The sequence below is a fragment of the Molossus molossus genome, unplaced genomic scaffold (assembly GCF_014108415.1).
Source record: "Molossus molossus isolate mMolMol1 unplaced genomic scaffold, mMolMol1.p scaffold_m16_p_6, whole genome shotgun sequence".
NCBI lineage: Eukaryota > Metazoa > Chordata > Mammalia > Chiroptera > Molossidae > Molossus > Molossus molossus.
The window spans coordinates 106064695-106084728 of NW_023425399.1; the positions used below are offsets into that span (position 1 = coordinate 106064695).

At 46.8% G+C, this 20034-nt stretch overlaps 1 protein-coding gene across 1 annotated transcript in view; it reads right to left on the reverse strand.

Annotated features, from left to right (window-relative positions):
- The window catches only part of ALPK2 (alpha kinase 2), a 107371-nt gene that overhangs the window by 83204 nt on the left and 4133 nt on the right, over positions 1-20034 (reverse strand). The window contains exons 2-3 of the mRNA XM_036245968.1: positions 7109-7236; positions 4124-4241 (exon numbers count right to left, since the gene is read on the reverse strand). Coding sequence (XP_036101861.1) covers positions 4124-4241; positions 7109-7217 — 227 coding nt within the window. The 5' untranslated portion in view covers positions 7218-7236. The remainder of the gene's footprint in view (positions 1-4123; positions 4242-7108; positions 7237-20034) is intronic.

Consider the following 20034-nt stretch of genomic DNA (forward strand, 5'->3'; position numbering starts at 1 on the left):
TCTAAGTACGACTGGTATTAGAAGCTGGGACAGAATTCTTTCAGAGTAATTCTGGGAACAAATGCTTTCAGTAAAATGATACTAACTACTAACCAATAACAACTAATGTTTGTCACAGACTAACATGCACACTTTGCCAATCATTTTGCATGAATAAGTTCATTTAAATCACAAAAAACTCGTTTTACTGAGGAAGAAACTGAAGCACAGAGAAGTTAATTGACTTGCTTAAGGCCACACAGCTAATAAGTGGCAGAGCATGAAAATAAAAGTGTAGCCTTTGAGGAAGGACCTGAAGAGTTTTATCATTTCCAAACACAAGAGGCTGTGGGGATACCAAATAAGAGAAATCCCAGTCCTGCCCGCAGGGGTTGACAAAGAAAGGACATTAACGAAGCAGAAGTCACTAACTTTTCTTTTTCCTCACCGAGGACTTTTTTTTTCATTTATCTTCAGATAGAGCAGGAGAAAAAGAGGGAGGAAGAGAGAGACAAATAGACTGGTTGCCACTCACAGAACCCCAACCAGGGCCGGGGACAAACTGCAATCGAGGTACATGCCCTTAGCAGGAACCGAACCCGGATCTCTGGTCTGCGGGACGATGCTCTAACCACTGAGCCAAACCAGCCAAGGCAGAAGTTACTAACTTAATGCAACCAGTATTTATTAAGCACATGCTATGTGCCAGTCACTCTGGGTACTAGGGCGACAGCACCTCAGGGAACTTTCAGTCTATTGAGGAGACAGACAAAAACCAAATAAAAAATATAATTTTAAAAAATTACATGAGATGAGTGCCGAATTGTTTTATAGAAGGTGATTTGGGAAGGTTCCTCTGAGGTGGTAATAGCAGCGATCAGTGAGTACTCAGGAAAAAGCAACCATTTTCGAGATTGGTCCGCGAAGCCCGAGGTCTGTGCACCTGTGCTCCAGGTGGGTTGGAAAATGGAGGGGGGGGGGCACGTTCCGGGCAAGGGGATAGAGCAGGCATGCAGGCCTGGGCGGGTGCTGGTGAGAGGGGCCAGCTGACCACCACACAGCACGTGAGCAGGAGGGAAGGGAGATGTGTTTGGAAATGGGGGGGGGGGGCTGGAGAACGGAAGGTCTTCTACTGCCTCACATCTCTCAGGCTGACCTTGACCCCTCTTCCTACCGTCTTTGTTCAGGCTCACCCTCCAATCTGCTTTCAGACTATAGTCAGAGGGATGGTCTGAAAAAGGCAAACCTTCCCATCCACAATCCTCTGCTGCCCCCAAACTCCTTCAGAGACTGGGCATCATTTTCAGGAGAAAGGTGCAGACTCCTTAACTCTGGCACATCGGGCCCCTGGGGTACAGCCCACCTGCTCTCCATCTTTTCTCTCTGCTTCGGGCTGCTCAGCCTCCAGGAGCCCTCCCTGTACCCTGCCAGGGACTGACCACTGCAGGACCGGGCATTTCTCCTGACCTTTGTCCCCACCAGGCCCACTGCAGGTCCTGTGCCCAGCCCAGCCCCTGCCAGGGCCGAGCGGATGGAGAGCCAGGGGGCTGCTTCCCCCTCCCTCCTGCCCCCCTGGGAACAGCTGACTGAGTGCCCCTGAGAAGAGGCCCCCCTGCTGTGGCGAGGAGTGTCCCTGTAGGAGCAGTTCCTGGACAGATCTCCACCTGCTGCTTTGCGCCTTCCTTTGAAATGTGTTCATCGAGACCACAATTCCCCGTTGTACACAGTCCTGCAGCCTGCTTTCACTAGGAGGTAGAAAACATACTTGCATTTTCCTCCCCTCCTCCCAACACCCACAACTTTTGGGGGGAAATTTTTGTTCACGCTACAGTGCAAAACATACTGTTATTGAGGTTTCCTTCCCTTGGCGTGTTTTCTTGGCCTTGCATTCCTCCCACCCGAGAGCACACTGTGCCTATGGGAACCGGAAGGTCACAGTGGCCCCGGTCCCTCTCCTCCAAGCCATCTCATTGCCCCAAGTACACAGTTTCAGATGAAAGGATGTGAGGAGGGAGGATGAGAAGGTCCACACATATTACAGCAGGGCTCCTGGCCCCCAGGCAGAACTGCAGATTAGTTGTTAAAGCGGAAAAAGCCCTTGGGGAAGACAGGCAGAGCTTTGAAATGTTTAGACTTAGTGACCCAAAGACTAAATTCAGGTAGACATAGAAAAATACTTTTCTTTGGGGAACCATGAGCTAATCTGGTGGTTTATGGTATATTGATAATGGCAAGAAAGTGTGAGACTAACTAACAACTAACTTCATCTCTGAAAGGCATTTGCACAAAACACCATTCGTTCTCCTAACCAGCATTTAACAGGCCAGTAGAAGTCAGGACTACTTTGCAGGTTAATGTTTTAGATGTAAAAGCATCTTTCATCTCTGGCAACGCACTGGGATCACAGGGGCTTTGAATGAATTAGCTGAGGGTGAAGGCCAAGCATTAGTGTGTTTTAAAAGCGCCTCGGGCGATGCTAATGGGCAGCTACAGATCAGAACTACTGGTGTAAAAGTCAGAACTTTCGAAGATCTCGAGTATCCGGAATATTTACTGCTAAGCGGAGAATGCAGCCGCAGCCTATCATCACGTGCTTTACCATTGTTCCCTGCAGCAGGTCTGAATACTTTCCCATCGATGGGCTACTCTGCAAAATGGCAGGCCAACAGCTTGAAGAGAGCGTGTTCTGTTACATCAAATCTTTAATTTTATGTAAACCACTGCCCTGTGGGACCCAGAGTGGAGAATGAGGACTCCCTGCCCCTTCCCCAGCACAAGTTCCCTTCCTCAGTTTCCCTTCCTGGCGTCCTGTCCATGTCTCTCCCATTTAATCTGCCCCCTTGCCCCTAGGGCTTCATCATGGCCTTCTCATTCCTCCATCCCATAATCTCTTAAGGCCCTACAAATATCTCTTTGCCTACTTTTCTGGTCCTGTATAAACAGTGATGAACATTACTAGCAAATCTTAATTCTTTTTTTAAAATACGTTTTTATTGATTTTTTTTTAGACAGATAGGAAAAGAGAAATAGAAACATCGATGTAAGAGAGAAACACCAATCGACTGCCTCCTGCACTCCCCCTACTAGTGATTGAGCCGGAAACCCGGGCATGTGCCCTGACCAGGAATCAAACTGGGACCTCTCAGTCCATGGGCTGACACTCAATCCACCGATTCACACAGGCTGGGCCAAATCTTAATTCTTAAATGGCATTCTGTCAGTAAGAGCTTTTCTTCTGGCTAAAAAATGAGTATACTCTTTTATCTTAGTGTGAAACCAAAATTAGTCCAACAGAAAACATGTACTGAATGCTCAGAGGGACAAAGGCAGGGGTGAAAAACAAAGAAGCACAGTGTATAGATCCCCAAGGGTCTTACCATCTGGACCAGGGAGTACAAACTACAGCCCACAGGCCAAATCTGGCCCCCACCTGTTTCTATAAATAAAGTTTTATTGGAACACAGCCATGTGTTAAAAAACAAACAAAAATCCATATTGTCTATAGCTGCTTCTTCACGACAATGGCAGAGTGAAGTAGTTGTGACAAAGGCCATCTGGCCTCTGAAGCCTAAAATATTTACTATCTAGCCCCTTATAGAACAAGTTCACCAATGCTGATCGAAAAAAACCACCACCACCAAGGATTCCTGCCCCTGTGTGGTTCTACTTCACATGCAGAGCTTTCTGATTTCATCCAGCTCGTTCGTGGGGAAACAAAAAGGAATTAGAAATCGCTGTGCTGGGCCATGCTACTTCCTAAAATAACTCAATCACCAATTTGCTGTGGGGTCATAGTCAGTCACTTCTTCCTTCCCTTCTTACAAGAAAGACTCGATAACAATGCTGAGATACTGTTGTGCTTCTTAACTTTCCAGAGAGAAGGTTAAATGAAAAGCTAATATAATGAATGAAAATGGCTGGACCACCTTGAATAAAATTCTAGATAAAGTTGTAATTCCATCAATGGCAGCAAATAGGGGAGTGTGATCAGATCCTCGTTGACTCATTGTTGGATGCCTCGGCTGATGCCTACCAATAGCATCTAACATTAGGAGTCAGAAAGCCAACAGGAGCCAATCATTGGGCCTTACGTGAAAGGATACAGGGATCTTAGTAAACAGTCCTTGGAGACTCATCCACTTACCAGTAGAGATGTAAGACATGAATATACTGATTCTCGAAGAATTCGTAACTGGAAACAATGTTGCCCTCCTCTACGGTGTGACCGTTTTTATACCAAGTTACCTCTGGCTTGGGCTGACCTGATGGTACAGAAATAAGAATATTCTTATTACACAAAGTATTTTTACAAAAGAAAATCCTAAAGCTACAAACAAGAATGGGTCATAAGCAGTAGGGACAAGCATGATGAATAAGACAGCTGGGAACTGGAAAAGCTCCCTCTCATTCAATAAGCACTATTGGGCATGTTATCTGCCTACCACAGTGCTGTGCTGGGGTGCGGGTGGGACATACCACATGGAAAAATACTATCTCTAATCTCAAGGAACTATTGAGAAAAACTATCTAAAACTTATAAATAAGGCATATGTGGCCAGTATCTTATTTCAAAGTCAAATGGGGGCAAAGGTTCATTTAAGAATTATCTAGAGAAATGTACTTTGTTTCATTCAATAATTACTATTGATTAAAATTCCCAGACTTCATGGAGTTACATGTAAATTTATAGATTTTTATCCAACAGAGTGCAAATAATCTCTGTCTGGCACAAAAGACAACCCCACAAGTTATGGTTTATTGCCCTAAAGGATGTTAACCAGCGTTTTACCTAACCCAGCGATCTCTGCCTAACATTCCTTTATTAAATTGTCTATTATACCTCATTTCCTCAAATGTTCTTTGATTAGGCCCCAACACTTTCTGGTTCTCTTTTTATTTGAAGAGTTGAAAAAAAATCCTCGAAATGTTAAGTGCAGTCTGCCTGGGAGTCACTTTAGCGTTCTGAAAATTGGTGCTCAGAGTCTGGTGTGAGTCATGGTACAAGAGAGAAGAACGAAGTGGATGAGCAGTTCCGTGTCTTCCTGAGGATGAAGGAGTCGGAGATGCAGGTTTCCCAGGCTGGCACTATGCACGTGTGACTGGTGTCACCACAGAAACTGACCTACACTGTCTCCCTCAAAAGGGGTTCATCTTCCCTGGAGATCATTAACCAGAGATCATGTTAATAGATTAATCTGGGATGTTCCCCCCCGCCCCCCACTTTGTGATGGGCAGAAAGGTGTCCAGTGTGTCCCAAGGACTTTCTCATAGTCTCCATGTCACTGAAAATACATCAAAATGTGCTTTAAGTACAGGAAGAAAGCCTGGTATTTGGAAAAATACACCATTCTCAACCCATCCTAGGAAAATTCTTGTGTTTCCCATTTTATTTATTTCATGATTTTTGGCAAGCAACCCCAGACACCACTAAGAGAAGAACTCCATGTTCTTCTGAGACCCGTACCATAGAGGGACCTGCGGCTACTGGGAGCCTGCCCTCTCTCCCTGTCCACGTCTCATCTAATTTGGGGTCTCCCAGCTGGACTATCTCTGTGCCAACCTCATCACTGTAGTTCATGGCAACATCAGGTTTTCCTCTTTGCCTCCTCCTTCTCCAGGTAGATGCATGAATAATCTGTCTCTGGAGCCAGGAGCAAACAGACCTACACGCAAGGACATGTCTTTCCCAGCAGCTGTGTGGCTGAGTGTCTTTCAGACAAATGACTAAACCACCAAAAATGAGCTTCCCTGAAAAGGCATCAAGGAGACTGCTGGTGATATTTCATTTCCGCCTGATCTTATCAGCCCGTGTCCCCTTTAAGTCTGTTTTATTAGATTCCTTCTTAGGAAGCATTTAATTGCTCTTTTTAGGTGTGTACATGACTTTTTTTGAAGAAAGTATGTAAAGTAGACCTGAGCTGGGCCTGGGGCTCATTCTGATATCTTGGACTCCAGTGTTCCATTCAGACCGATCAGAGCTGAATGTTCTCGCAGCGCCTGCGTGGCTGACCATCCCGCCCTGTGCCGTACACATCTGAGCAACCAGCCCGAAGTGAGTCTTGCACAGGAAAGTGGCATCTTGTATCTTGTGGGTGGTTCTCTTTTGTCCTTCCATTTGCTGAAAATCTCCCCCAAAAAATCCTCCCCTTGTTTTTAAAATCTCACAGATTGAGAGCCCCTTTGACGTTTCACAAGAACCTAGATAATGTGTGTGGGGACCAGCCGCTGAGTTTAAGGTATGTCCAAACACAGGGGCTTCCTGGGGAGACAAGGGACCCTACTCTGAAGGACAGGAGTGGAGCTGCGCCCGCCCCTGTCTCTGAATTGCCACGCACAACCCCCGAGAAAGAGGGGGCTCAGCGAGGCTGCGGGCACCTCCTACACTCCAGCACCCAGCCTGAAGACCAGATTTCATCACGACTTCGGCTAAGGAAGCGCTGCTGGCTCTGCTCTGCGGACTGGGACAGGGATCAGGAGCGTCTTCTGTCTGCCCTCGCAGAGCCCCAGTGGGCTCCATGTTTTCCAGAGCAGAGCCGTGATCCGAAAAGAGAAGAAAACAGTGCACCACGTACAGACTCCACTTTCCTACCCGATTACTTTACTTCTATCTTATTTTAACAACCCTTTGACCTCGGGGGCACAAATTCTGAGTCAGCTCTGGGCTATTTATTCTCCAGTCCAAGGGGAATTCCAGGCCCCTCCTTTTCCTCCACGGCACCTCTGCCGGGTTTCCACCTGTGCACTGCTGACTAGCACACCGAAGAAGGCAAGAGTGGGACATGGATTCAGCCAGTCTGGGGATATCAATAAAAGAGCAATGGAAGAAGGGTTCAATAAATCGTCGGAATCAAGGTTATTCATGCTATTCCTATGCGCCCCGGGAAATTAAGGGTGGATTCTCTGGCAAAATAACCAGTGTGGGAGTTGCCTAACCAAGAACCACAACAAGAAGTGACTCCAGGAAATCTTTTAGGAAAAAAAAAAAATCCTAGAAAATTTAGTTGCTCAACTGGCTACTTAGAATCAACTTCCCAGGTAATGTTCCCCAGTGATGTTTGCCACGCCTTTGTGAGCCAAAACACCTGACCGGCAGGGAGATGCCAGAGGGTGACTAGGCAGTGATGGTTACCAGATATCATGCAGCGAAGCACCGTGTCTGACTTCTCGGGAACCTTCTGGGAAAGCAACGTGGATAAAAAACACAGCGTGCGCCTCTGGGGCCCTCCCGAGTCTGTCATCCTCTGATGCCACGTGGATCTGAAAAAGAAAACCGCCAGCATCACCGTGTGTCCTGGGGCTTGGCTTTCCCGGGAGTCTGCGGAATGGAGAAGGAGCACAGTGCTGCCCCCACGGCTCGTACAGGCTGGGGTGGGCGCTCACCCCGGTGGGCAGGCTGGAAGTCCTCGTGAGACATCTCCTGCGTGGGTGGGAGTGCTCTTCGGTTATGTTTTAAGCCTCTCCTAGAGAAGTTTCTCTTCAGGCACTTCCCGAAGAGCTCAGCTCTGCACCTGCACCCATCGGTACCAGTCCGCGGCGGGAACCCGGGAAGCAAAGCGCTCCCTCTGCGCCCGGGGGAACCCAGCCCTGTATGAGCCAGTCCAGGAAGCAATTTGGGGAAGTTTCATGAGTGTGCACTCCCTGGGTTCATCAAGCTCCTACTTTTCTCCTTCCCTCCACTTCGTCTTCAGTAAACCTCTTCTTTTGGATCTGTTTCGCCTCCTCTCTTGATTTCTATCTTGGTGCCACTGGGACAGGCTTTCTTACCCGCACCGCTGCTGACACCTGGACCAGACACTTGGTTGTGGGTCTGTCCTGTGCACTGTAGGTGGTCTAGCCAAATCCCTGGCTTCAACCCGCTAATGCCAGCAGCACCCCTCCCCCAAGTGGTGACAATCCAAAAATGTCTGCGGACATTGCCCATGTCCCCGGGGAAGGCAGCCCTGGTTGAGAACCCCAGATGTAGAGCATCACAGGACAGCCAGAGCCCAGATGACCAGGAAGACAGCTGCATGATCCACAGTTGGGACCCTCCTCTCGTTCCCTCTCTTTCTCTTCTCCAAGTCTTTTCATATTGAATTCAAAAGGTGCATTTGCCTACTTGCCTCCCCAAAGAGGAGCTGATTAAATGCAAAGTCCAGGGGGGAGGCATTGTGAAACTGCAAAGCATGGCTCCCGAGCACAGGACCGGTGCCCTGGGAGGGCGGCGGCAGAGAGCGTTTTCCAACGAGCATGCACTCGTTAATACAGGTAGACATTTAACATCTGAGTGGCCACCAGTTGTGTTCTTTCATTCCATTTCTGGTTAACTCCCTAAGTGGTTTTAACACATTCTCCCTCTTACAGACCAGGACAGTGAGGCCTAGAGAGGTTCAACCCTTGCCCACCATCACGCAGCTCAAGTGACTGCTGTCCTAGGTCACCCTTCCTGGCTGCGCCGGCTGACACCCCGAGTGTGCAAGGTGCACCATGCACCACTTGCACAGACATGGGGCAGCTCTGAGAACCAGTTCTGTCTGAACCCAGGGGACCCTTTCCACCCCATCCTCTGGGCACAGCACTAGCACCACTCTGCAAAATCCAGCCTTTGTGGAGCCCCCAGCTGGGAAACAACATTTCGTTCTGTCCAGGGTCAGGTTCTCATACACCACAGAGCTCAGGAGAAGGAAAGCCCACCGCACAGTAGGCTACATTGATCATAAGCAGCAAAGGGGCACCTAAAAGCAGCAAATAGTGAGTCCAGGGATGCTGAGGGTCCTAAAACAGAAGCCTGAGCTAAGCTCTTGGTGGAGGAGGCTAGATCTAAAGAGCCACAGCTGTACCATGGAGGGGAAACCCCTCTCTATATGGGTATAACAGCCCCTAAATCACTCAGAACCAACCCCCTTCTTTCCTCTCACTTTTCCAGGTTGTTCCAGATATACCAAGAGATGGCTCACCAGAGACAAATTCCCTGACAGGTCAAGGTTTCCCCGTCACCTGAAACCTCTGGATGCGGGGCAGTGAGTAGTCAGAGAGGGACTCGGGGTGGGTGGTAAAGTGTTTGAGGACCTCTGCCCCTGCTCAGGACTGGCCTCGTCATTTGTGGGGCCTGGTTCGAGATGAAAGTTGGGATTTCTTGTTTGAATATGATTAAGACATTTAAGATGGCAACAGCAGGGCAGTAAACAGCCCTGAGACCCTCCTGGGCACAGGGCCCTGTATGAAGACACAGATTGTGGGCCCAGCAGGCTGACCCTGCCTCCCGTGGAGTGTTCCACCCACAAACGCCTGCTGGTCCTACCCTCTGAGGCCCTCCTGCTGCTTCTGGTGTCGCCATGGCATCTCCTTAATCTCAAGAGGTTCTGTTCCAGTCCCTGGACACAAAAAAGCTTTCCCAAACTACCCCTATGCGAACCCCCCACGCTCCCTGAGTATCAGGGTTAACATTTCTTAATTTAGGAGAATACACTTTTCTTCCTCAGGAAGATGGGTGCAGGAAGCAACTTTGTGCTTAGACCTGAGGTTTCAGCCACCCACGAGAAGGGTAGAAAGAGCAGTGGGTTGATAAAGGTGTATGTTAGCATCAAAAAGGAAACACCCCCGGGTGTGGGACAGGGCCCGGGGACGGTGGAGAAGACTGAGCCAGAGAGATGAAAAAGAGGACTTGAAGACATTTTGCTCTGTGGTTTTGAATGGGATCTTTTTTATATTCTTTAATAAAGACTTGAATTGCATTTCCAATTATTTTTAGTTATAGGACGTTTTAAATGCAACTATGCTGAGATTGGACCCCATAGGGTCTCTGGTTAACATGTTATATTCAAAAGCATGATAGGCCCCTCTCGATGTAGATGGTAAATCAGTTGAACAGAAGAGGAAGAAAATTTATCTGTGAGGTGGCAAATAGACACCTCCATCCCAAATTAAGTGATGAGTACATATGGTGGTTGAGGAATTGGAGGGCACAACCAGGCAGGATTTGACATGTACCTGTATTTACTTAGAAGTCATGGGAATATCTAATGGAAAAGTTGTTCTCAACTAGGTTGAAAGAAGTATCTTTAAAATATATATATATTCAAAAGGACAATTTTTATGCTTGCCAACTTGCACAAGAATGAAAATATTTAAAGAAAACTTGGTGCACCCTGGACAGTTGCTCAGTGGTTAGAGCATCGGCCCACTAAGGACACGTACCTCAGTTGCAGTTTGTCCCCAGCCCCAGTTGGGGTCATGTGGGTGGCGACCACTCAATGTGTCTCTCTCACGTCGATGTTTCTCTCTCTCTCTCTTCCTCCCTCTCTTCCTCCTGCTCTATCTGAAGATAAATGCAAAAATGTCCTTGGCTGAGGATTAAAAAAAAAAGCAAAGAAAACTTGGTGAGCATTGTTGAATTATTGTATGACGCAATGACTAAGCCAGAACAAGTGTGGGTCCTACAGCACACAGGGAACCAGAGAAATGAATGGTGACATGCTGTCCTCTCCCTGCTCTGGAAATATGCGTTCACCTATGCAGAACACGAGCAGAAGGAAGCTTTTCTGTTAACGCTGAGGCATTTACTCCTCCTGTTTGTAGATTTGAGCTGGTGATGGGAGCTGAAGCTGTGGATGTGATTTGAGATTAAAAGTTTAGATTTCTCCGAATTATCAAACAAATAACTTCAGGGATAAATATAAACATAAGAGAGGAAGAATGGAATCTAACTCCAATTTCAAGTTTTTTATGGTATTTCACAACCAGAAGTACAAATTGTATTTACAATCTCATCTGCTGGCCTTGAATCAGTATCAAATATGGAACAAGAGTTCGAAAACATCTAAAAATGTAGCTTCAGAAAGAGAGAGAAAAAGAAACAAAAGATAGAAAGAGACAGAGAGTCTTACATTTAGAATCATCCTATAAATAAAGATATTTTGTGCGTTTATTGCTAGTCTAGTAAATTTTCCAAAGAAGAGGAATATGCAGTTGACATATTTTGTATCCCAGTTAGTGTACTGATTTGGACATAGCACATAGTCAGGTCTCACTGCCCAAGAAAAGCGGACCAGGAGTCAGACGGTGTAGTCCTAACACTTCCATTTAGCATTTTGAAAGTCTCTTGTTTTAAATTTTTTTCTTTATTGATTTTAGAGAGAGAGGAAGGGAGAGGGAGAAAGAGATAGAAACATCGATGAGAGAGAACATCGATTGGCCGCCTCCTACATGCCCCCTACTGGGGCTCGAGCCCACAACTGGGCATGTGCCCTGACCGGGAATCGAATCAGTGACCTCTCGGTAAATGGGTCTACGCTCAACCGCTGAGCCACACCGGCCCGGGCATTTAGCATTTTGAATGGCAACATAGTATAGGTAATTCAGAGCTCTGGAGCCAGACTCCCTGGGTTCAGATTCTGTTCTGGCTCCACTCCTTACCAGCTCAATAAACATGTCACAACCTCTCTGTGCCTCCGTTTCCTCACCTGTAAAAGGGAGACATAATAACTGTACACGCTTCATAGGTGGTTGTGAAAATTAAACGAGTTATGGCCTGTAAAGCACTTGGTACCGTGCCTGGCACAAGCGTACAGGCTCAGGAACTGTTAGCACTCATTTCTCTCTTCCGAGTGCAGCTTCGTGTTGGAAGCACCAACCCATCTGACTTGTTGACGGGCAGTGATGCTGATATCTCTGCAACACTTCTTTTTTTTAACGGCTTTAAAGAGATATAAGTCACATACAATTCACCCGTGTTACAGTGTCCAGGTCGCTGGCTTTCAGTATATTCAGAGGTGTACAACCGTCACCACTATCAATTTTAGAACATTCTCATCCCTTCGAAAATAATCCTACACCCCTTAGTTTTTACCTCCTGTTGTCCCATCCTCCCCTCCAACACACATTCAGCCCTAGGCAATCAATAATCTACTTTCTATCTCTATGGATTTGTCTATACTGGACATTTTATATACACAGAATCATATACTATATGGTCCTATGTGACTGGCTTCTGTCTCTTAGCATTTTTTTGAGGTTCATCCATGGTGTGGCAGGTACTAGTACTTCAGTCCTCTCTCTGGCTGATCTGTAGCCCTTCCAAGGAACAGCTTCGGGGCAAAGGGATGATACCCTGGCTCTCCACATTCCTAGACTTACCCGACAAGGGGGTTGTGGGGCAGGAACGAGGCTCTCATGGCTGGAAACCTCTCCTGACCATAGGACTGTGGACCAAACCCAGGCTTTATCCACAAACCCTAGGGACAGCTCTACCTCCAGCTTGGCCACTTACCTGGTTGAGGTACTGAGCTGATTCCTCATCTGAAGAAAAAAATAATGATAATGTTCTAAGAATTAGAATAATGTATGTCAGTGGCCTAGGAAGAATCTGTTAGATGATTGCTTTTCAAGATGGCAATCATTAGGCTGCAAGGAAAGACTTCCCCTGTTTCAGCCTTTTTGGCTGTGGGTTACCATGGTGATTTTTTCTTGTTTTTTAATTTATTTTTTTATCCTCACCGGAGGACATTTTTGCATTTATCTTCAGATAGAGTGGGAGGGAGAAGGGGGTATGAGAGAGAGAGAAACATTGATGTGAGAGAGACACATCGATTGGTTGCCATCCACACGACACTAACCAGGGCCTGGGACAAACTGCAACCGAGGTACGTGCCCTTAGCAGGAACTGAACCCAGGACTCTCTGGCCCGCAGGCCGATGCTCTCACTGCTGAGCCAAACCAGCCAAGGCCACGGTAATTTTTTTAAAGTGATATACCAGTTAATGTCTAAACATCTCTCCTTCATAACAGCCATCTGTAATTGTAATTTACAAGGCATGACTCTTCCCATCCCCATTCTCAGAGTCTGCCACTATGGATGGAGAGGGAAGAAAGGACCATTCAAGCTGTCAAGAGTCGAGGTGACACTGAGGACCTCCTGCGGCATCTATGACTCCTCCCCAGGTGACTGCTTCCTGACAGCGAAGTCCCACAGGTTACAACACTGACGAACACACCAGGTGACTCACACAGTCGGTTCAGTCACCACAGGCACGGGGCGCTGACTCGGAGGGAGAGAACAGTTAAGTCAGGAGTGTTTCAGGTTTCGTGGCTCCTCGGAAGGTGAGAACCCTTGCAGACAGATTTATCATTCTCTGCTAGAGCTGGACAACCACTATTGAATTACTCACGTTAGGAGAAGGGGCCGTGGTGGGGGTCACAGACAACCTCGCAGAGATAATGTGTTAACAGCAAAGAAGGCAAGACCCACATGTTTTTGTTTTTTTAGCTGTGTGCTTTCTTTTCATTGTTTTTTACCTTTAATCATACAAATCCTAAATGTGTACGTTCATATTCTTTAAAATGCATATAAAGATAAAGTCTCCCATAAGCACCAATCCTCATCTCAGTACTTTCCCAAGAGGAGGTGTTTGCTGTCCTTTTGGGTATCTTTCCATTCATTTCCTATATATAGTCATTTAAATATATATACAATTTTGTTGTATGTGTGGCACTAAACTGTATGGACTTGCCATGCAGTTGGCTTATCTCACTTAACAGTAAGTTTTGGCAGTCTTACAAGGTCAAGCCAACCCAGAACAGGCTGCATCATTTTTCAAAAACTGCTCGATGATATCAGGGCTGCGTGGCAAAGCGATACCGCTGAACCTGTCTGTTCTTGTGCTGATGACGTATCTCTCGGCTGAAGTTTGCAGACTTTGCAGACAAGAGTGTCAAAGAACACTGTGGCAGAGGCCTTCCTGGGCAGTAAGTGGTTCTCTAGTCTAAATCACAGGAATGGGCTTGCTGGATGAAAGAGCATTCGCATAATACATTTTGATAGCCACTCCAAAATGAGCAGGGCCCTTAACAGAGTAGCAGAAGGACATGGTGCTGAAGGGCCCAAATTCCTGGGTTTGGATCTTAGCTCTGCACTTACTAGCTTATCCTCTCTCTGCCTCAGTTTCTGCATCTGCGAAACTAAGACAGTAGCAGTAACAACTTGGTTTGACTGTTAGGAAAATTGCATGAGCACATACACAGCTCTTCTGAATAGCATGGTAAGCTCTGTGTACGTGTTAGCTGCTATCGGGGGACTTGGATTTAACATGAGCAAAATTACAAAAATATCCTCCTCTCAAACTGGGGGAGGACAGGTGAGAGGTTACAGGAGAATTCTTGGAATATTTCAAGCTCTGACTGCAGCCAGGTTTTATTTGGGCTGACCTGCCCCCCGCAGATAGCGGGCAGCGTGGCGCTGTCCCCTGTAGGGTCAGGGAGGCGCTGTCGGCCACGCACAGATAATGGTAACCTCTCTGGAGTGGGTCGGAAGGCCAGCTGTCCCAGTGCTCTCTCACTGGGGACAGGAGGGATTAGTTCTGATTACCCAGCCTAATCCAGTGGCATTTGGGTTCCTGATTTTACCATCTGAGTTACAATAGATTGGGTGCCACACCCATTGCCACTTAATACCAGTTCTATATTAGTTAAGGAAAAGGCCCCTCTCCAAGGGGTTCTGGAAATGTTGGGGGATGGGAAGGAGCGAGGCAGACACGCAGGGAGAAACTATGAACGTGTTTTGGTCTTCTATGTGTCAGCCCCAGCCTGGGCACTTCACAGACATCATGGCAGTTAGTCCCCACAGCTACGTCACCAGGGGGTGTTCTTGCCCATTTCACAGGCAGTGACTTCGGGTACCTTCAATGGGCTGAGGGAACAAAGCTCGTTCCTCACTCCCTGCGAGAGCCCGGGCTGGGATAAGAGGCCAGATACTGGAGCTCAAGCGCTGTGCTCCTTCTTGGGTATGATTTTACGGTTGTATGTGAGAAACAGAGGCAAGAAAATAAGCCCTGAAAACGATGCTCACCTTCATTAGTCATTATGGAAATGCACATTAAACCACAAGGAGAGAGCATTTCACACCCACTAGAATGGCTGTAATGGAATAGATGGCCAGATGCTGGCAAGGACACAGATAACACAGCCCGAGAATGTGGCTGGTGGGAACGTAAAATGGTACAAGCATTTTGGAAAATAGTTTGACCGTTTCTTAAAAAGTGAAACAGCCCTGGCCGGTTTGGCTCAGCGGTTGGAGTGTCGGCCTGCGGTACAGAGAGACCCGGGTTCGGTTCCCGCTAAGGGCACGTACCTCGGTTGCAGTTTGTCCCCGGCCCTGGTTGGTCGTGCGGGTGGCAACCACTCGATGTGTCCCTTCACATCGATGTTTCTCTCTCTCTTCCTCTCTCTCCTTCCTGCTCTGTCTGAACAAAAAATGCAAAAAAAAAATATATATATATGTCCTCGGGTGAGGATAAAAAAAAATAAAAAAGTGAAACATATCCCAGCCAGTGGGGCTCGGTGGTTGAGCATCTACCCATGCACCAAGAGGTCACCAGGTTTCGGGCTCAATCCCCAGTAGGGGGCATGCAAGAGGCAGCCGATCTATGTTTCTCTCTCACATCTCTCTCTCTCTCTCCATTCCTCTCTCTAAAAAAAAAAAAAAAAATCAATAAAAAAAATTTTTTTTCCCTTTATTGATTTTAGAGAGAGAAGAAGTAAGAGGGAGACAGACATAGAAACACTGATGAGAGAGAACATTGATTGGCTGCCTCCTGCATGCCCCACACTGGAGATAGGGCCCACCCACAACCTGGGCATGTGTCCTGACTGGGAATCAAACCAGCAACCTCTTGGTACATGGGTCAACGCTCAACCACTGAGCCACACCAGCCGGACTAAAAATATATTTTTTAAAAATGTGAAACACATTTACCAAAAGACCCAGACATTTCATTCCTAGGTATCCACCCAAGAGAAATGAAACCATATATCCATACAAAGACTTGCATGCACATGTTCTCAGCAGGATTATTCATAATTACCCAAAATTGGAAGTAACCTAAAGGTCCATTGGAAACAATCTGAATCTCCAACTAGTGAATAGACAAAATATGGTATAACCCTACAATGGAATACTAAAAAGAAACAAACATGGTTTGACATGGACAAACCTAAAAAACATTGTCAATACTATATTCAGTGAAAGAAGCCAGACACAAGAGACCACAGAGTATATGATTCCATGCATATCAAATGTTTGAAGAAGTTATGGAACCCAAAGTGATTCGTGGTTGCTGTAGGTAGAGGCAGTGGAGAGGACATTAATTAACAATGAATGAGCATGGCCCTGGCTGGTTTGGCTCAGCAGTTAGAGTGTCAGCCTGCGGACCAGAGTCCCAGGTTAGGTTCCCATACCTCGGTTACAGTTTGTCCCCAGCCCAGTTGGGGTCGTGTGGGTGGCAGCCAGTCAATGTGTCTCTCCCACATCGATGTTTCTCTCTCTCTCTATCTGAAGATAAATGCAAAAATGTCCTTGGGTGAGGATAAAACAAAAAAACAATGAATGAGCATGAAGGATCTTCTGGTGGTGATGAAATGTTCTAAAACTGGTCTACGGCAATGGTTGTGCACCTTGATAAAATTACTAAGCACATCATTGAACACTCATGCACTGTGCAAAATATGCCTCAATAAATTTAATTTTTAAAATAGAGAAAGGAGGAGACAGACATTTAATAAGCACCTATTATATTCTTTGCAGCATTGCTTGTGATAGCAAAAGACTGGAAGTCACTTAAATGTCATTAGTAGGAATCTAAAAAATAAAATAAAATAATAGAAATCTAGTTACACTATATCTATACAATGGAATTTTTAATAGCAATGGTCATAAAACTAAGGCAGTTCTAAAAAATAAAAATTAAAAAATAAGGCAGTTCTGCCCTGGCCAGTTTAGTTCAGTGGTTTGATTCCAGTCAAGCAAGTACCTAGGGTGCAGGTTTGATCTCCAGCCACTATCAGGGTTGTGCGGGAGGCAACCATGGATATGTCTCTCTCACATCGATGTCTCTCTCACATCGATGTCTCTCTCACATCAATGTCTCTCTCTCTCTCTCTCTCCTTTCCTCTCTTCCACTCTCTCTAAAAATAGTGAAAAAATATCGTGTAAGGATTAACAAACAAAAAAAGACAGCTCTATATGCACTGATGTGGAATAATCTCCAAGATATATTGTTAAATAAAATAAACAAAGTAGAGAAGAGAGGGTAGAGTATGCTATCATTTGCATAAGCAAAAAAAAAAAAAGAATCTTCCAATATGCTTGTTTACACACATAATGATTCTAGAAATACATAGGAAACTGAGAACCTGGTTGCCCCCGGCCAGGTGGCCGAGGAAAGGATGGATGCTGGTTGAGGGCAGTGATGGTCTCTGCACGTCCTTTTGATGTTTTTAATGTATAAGTGTCGCCCAATACACAACTACAGTTTAGCTTTTAAATATTAACAGTGAGCAACCCCATGCGCCCCACAGTGTGCCTGGCACCCAGACACAGGGAACTGGACACAGCTGTAGCTGCTACTCTGCTCTCAGAATTCATTTTGAACTTCTTTGTTTTAAGGTGAAAAAGAAAGTCATCCCACTGGTATTCCTCTCCTCTGCTACTTAAAATCTGTAGTAGTTTCCAATTCTTTAAGGAGAGTTAAAAAAGAATAACAATAATAATAATAGTCCTGGATGGTTTAGCTTAGCGGTTAGAGCATCGGCCCATGGACCAGAGAGTCCCGGGTTCGGTTCCCGCTAAAGGCACGTACCTCGGTTGCAGTTTGTCCCTGGGCCCCCGGTTGGGGTCGTGTGGATGGCAATCAGTCGATGTGTCTCTCTCATATTGATGTTTTTCTCTCTCTCTTCCCCCCATCCCCCATCTAAAGATAAAATGGAAAAATGTCCTCAGGTGAGGATAAAAATAAAAAATAAGAAGAAGAAGAAATAGCTCAAGGTGAAATGAAACCTGTTTCGTACCTCCCCTGATCTTATAGCTGGAAGCCCCTGAAACACAGGATAAGCCACAGTTCCAAGGACACACAGCTTGAGTCCTTGGAACAGTCCTTAGCAGCAGAGTCTATGAGTCTTGATTCCAATCTTCAATTTAGGATGTTGACAGGATACATTCCTCTGCCTATCTTATCCCGGCCCTGTCTCAGGACAAAGGCAAGAGAGGAAAGACCAAGATGCTATAAACATACCGTGCTGGCCCTGGCCAGTTTGGTTCAGCGGTTGGAGCATCGGCCTGCGGACCAGAGAGTCCCGGGTTCAGTTCCCGCTGGGCCCTAGCGGCTAGGAGCACGTAAAAAAAAAAAATACAGTGCTTGACCGTGTTAATGAGACCAACTTCTGTGAATGAATTGGTAAAAAATCACTGCGATTTGAGGCTGAACCTGGTGGGCTGAGAGTTGTGTGCATGTAGGCCTGTGCCAAGAGGGTCATCACCAACCCCCTCTGTCTCCTCCTCTCATCTGTCCTCCACATTCTCCCAGGCTCCCTGTCCTCATGCTCCCTTCCCCACCCCCACCCCCCAAAAAACAGAAGCAACTCCTTTGGAAAATGGTCATTTTCAGTGGGACCAAGACGTGTGAAATTTCAGGCTGGCCAGTCTGGGGAGGACCTGGAAGGGGCCGGTTCTCTCTGTTCCACTCCCTGCCCTGGAGTGGGCAAGAATAAGCCCGCCCCTGGTGTAAGAACTGAGCCTGGATTTACTGAACAAACACCGCTCGGGGAGCCTTAGAGCAAGTCAGCCAAGGGGCCTGCGAGGGGGGCGGGGAGCTGCAGAGTCTTCTCACCTACCGCTGTCCTTCAACCCAGCCAGTCAGACGGTCTTAGGAGAAAACTGTATTTTTGCCTCCACTTGCCCCGTTTTCTAATTGTTCTTTACCTACTGCTCTTTAGGAAAGTGCGCCCTGGCGACCAGGGCCCCGCCCACTGACAAGCTCCTGTGGAGGAGGGGAGAGCTGCATCGAGGCTTCCTGCCTTTCGAAGGCTGGACTATCTTACTGTGTTCGGCCTGGAGTTTAAAGCAGGTCCATCCTACAGCTTTACAGTATGAAGCTGCCATGGCCCACCTGATGACTACGGGAAGAGATGCCGTGACTTGTAGAGGCCTTTCTCCGAAATATCCCACATCTCCTACAGGGGCCATTTCGCTTGTCCTGCTAACTCCATTCGGCACCTGGCCCACCGCTCAAGTCTGGTGCTGGGTGGGCTGGTCCTTGCCCTTCCTGCTTTGTGGGTGCTGAATGGTCGAAACTGATCAAGTACTCTTGCCGGGTGATTGGTTTATTAATAAGTCTAAACCAATCAGCACATGGCTCTCTCCAGGAAGAAGTTCAGGGGTGAACCAATCAGTGCAAAGCTTAGGTCTTTCACTCTGTCTTCTAAGCACGGAAAAGGACGCATGGGGACCTCAGGGAAGGTGAGAACCATTTGAGACTGAGAGAGCCAGCCTGAGGTTGAAACCAAAGCACAGAGGAGAGCAGAGTCTCCAGAAATGCAGAGAACCAGAGCCAGGGTCCTGACCAAACTCAGACTTTTCAGTTGTGTGAGCAATAAATCCCCACTGCCCTTTAAGCTAGTTTGAGCTGATTGGTGACCGTTACTTCTAGAAAGCATCCATACCTGAAACTCCTACCACTGGTCCCCCATTCCAGATCTCTGCCTCAGACATGCCTTCACCAGTTACAGGTGGCAGTAAAGGATTTAAGATTAGATGGCTTCATCAAAGAACGCTTCTCCAGGGAAGTTCTGGGGACACCTGTAGAAAGTCTAGCCCAGCCAAACACATTTCTGATTTCCATTCACATCCTCTCTCTTTCTGCCCTACATGCTTCGTTTTGTTGTTTGGTTTTTTTTTATTGTTGTTTCTTCCTTTTTACAGAAAGACCACCTTCCAGCTCTGTATGTTCACATCCCACAAGTTTCCAAAGCCCAGCTTGCCCCTGAAGCCTACCCTGATAGCTTCAGCTGGGAAAAAAGGCCCCCTCCCTGAGGACTGACCGCTCCCCTCAGTGTGCCCTCCCCTCAACATTCCCCAGGCAAAGGATGGGTCTGTCTCCTCCACAGCTCAAGCATAGTGTGGCTGGGCCTCTGCCTCTCTGAGGAGTAGGCACGTTTAATGATTGAAGAGAACAAGCATAAAAAATGTTCTAAAGAAATTACAGGCCAAAGAAAGGGTTAAAGCAGTGGTTCTCAGCATTACCTGGGGAC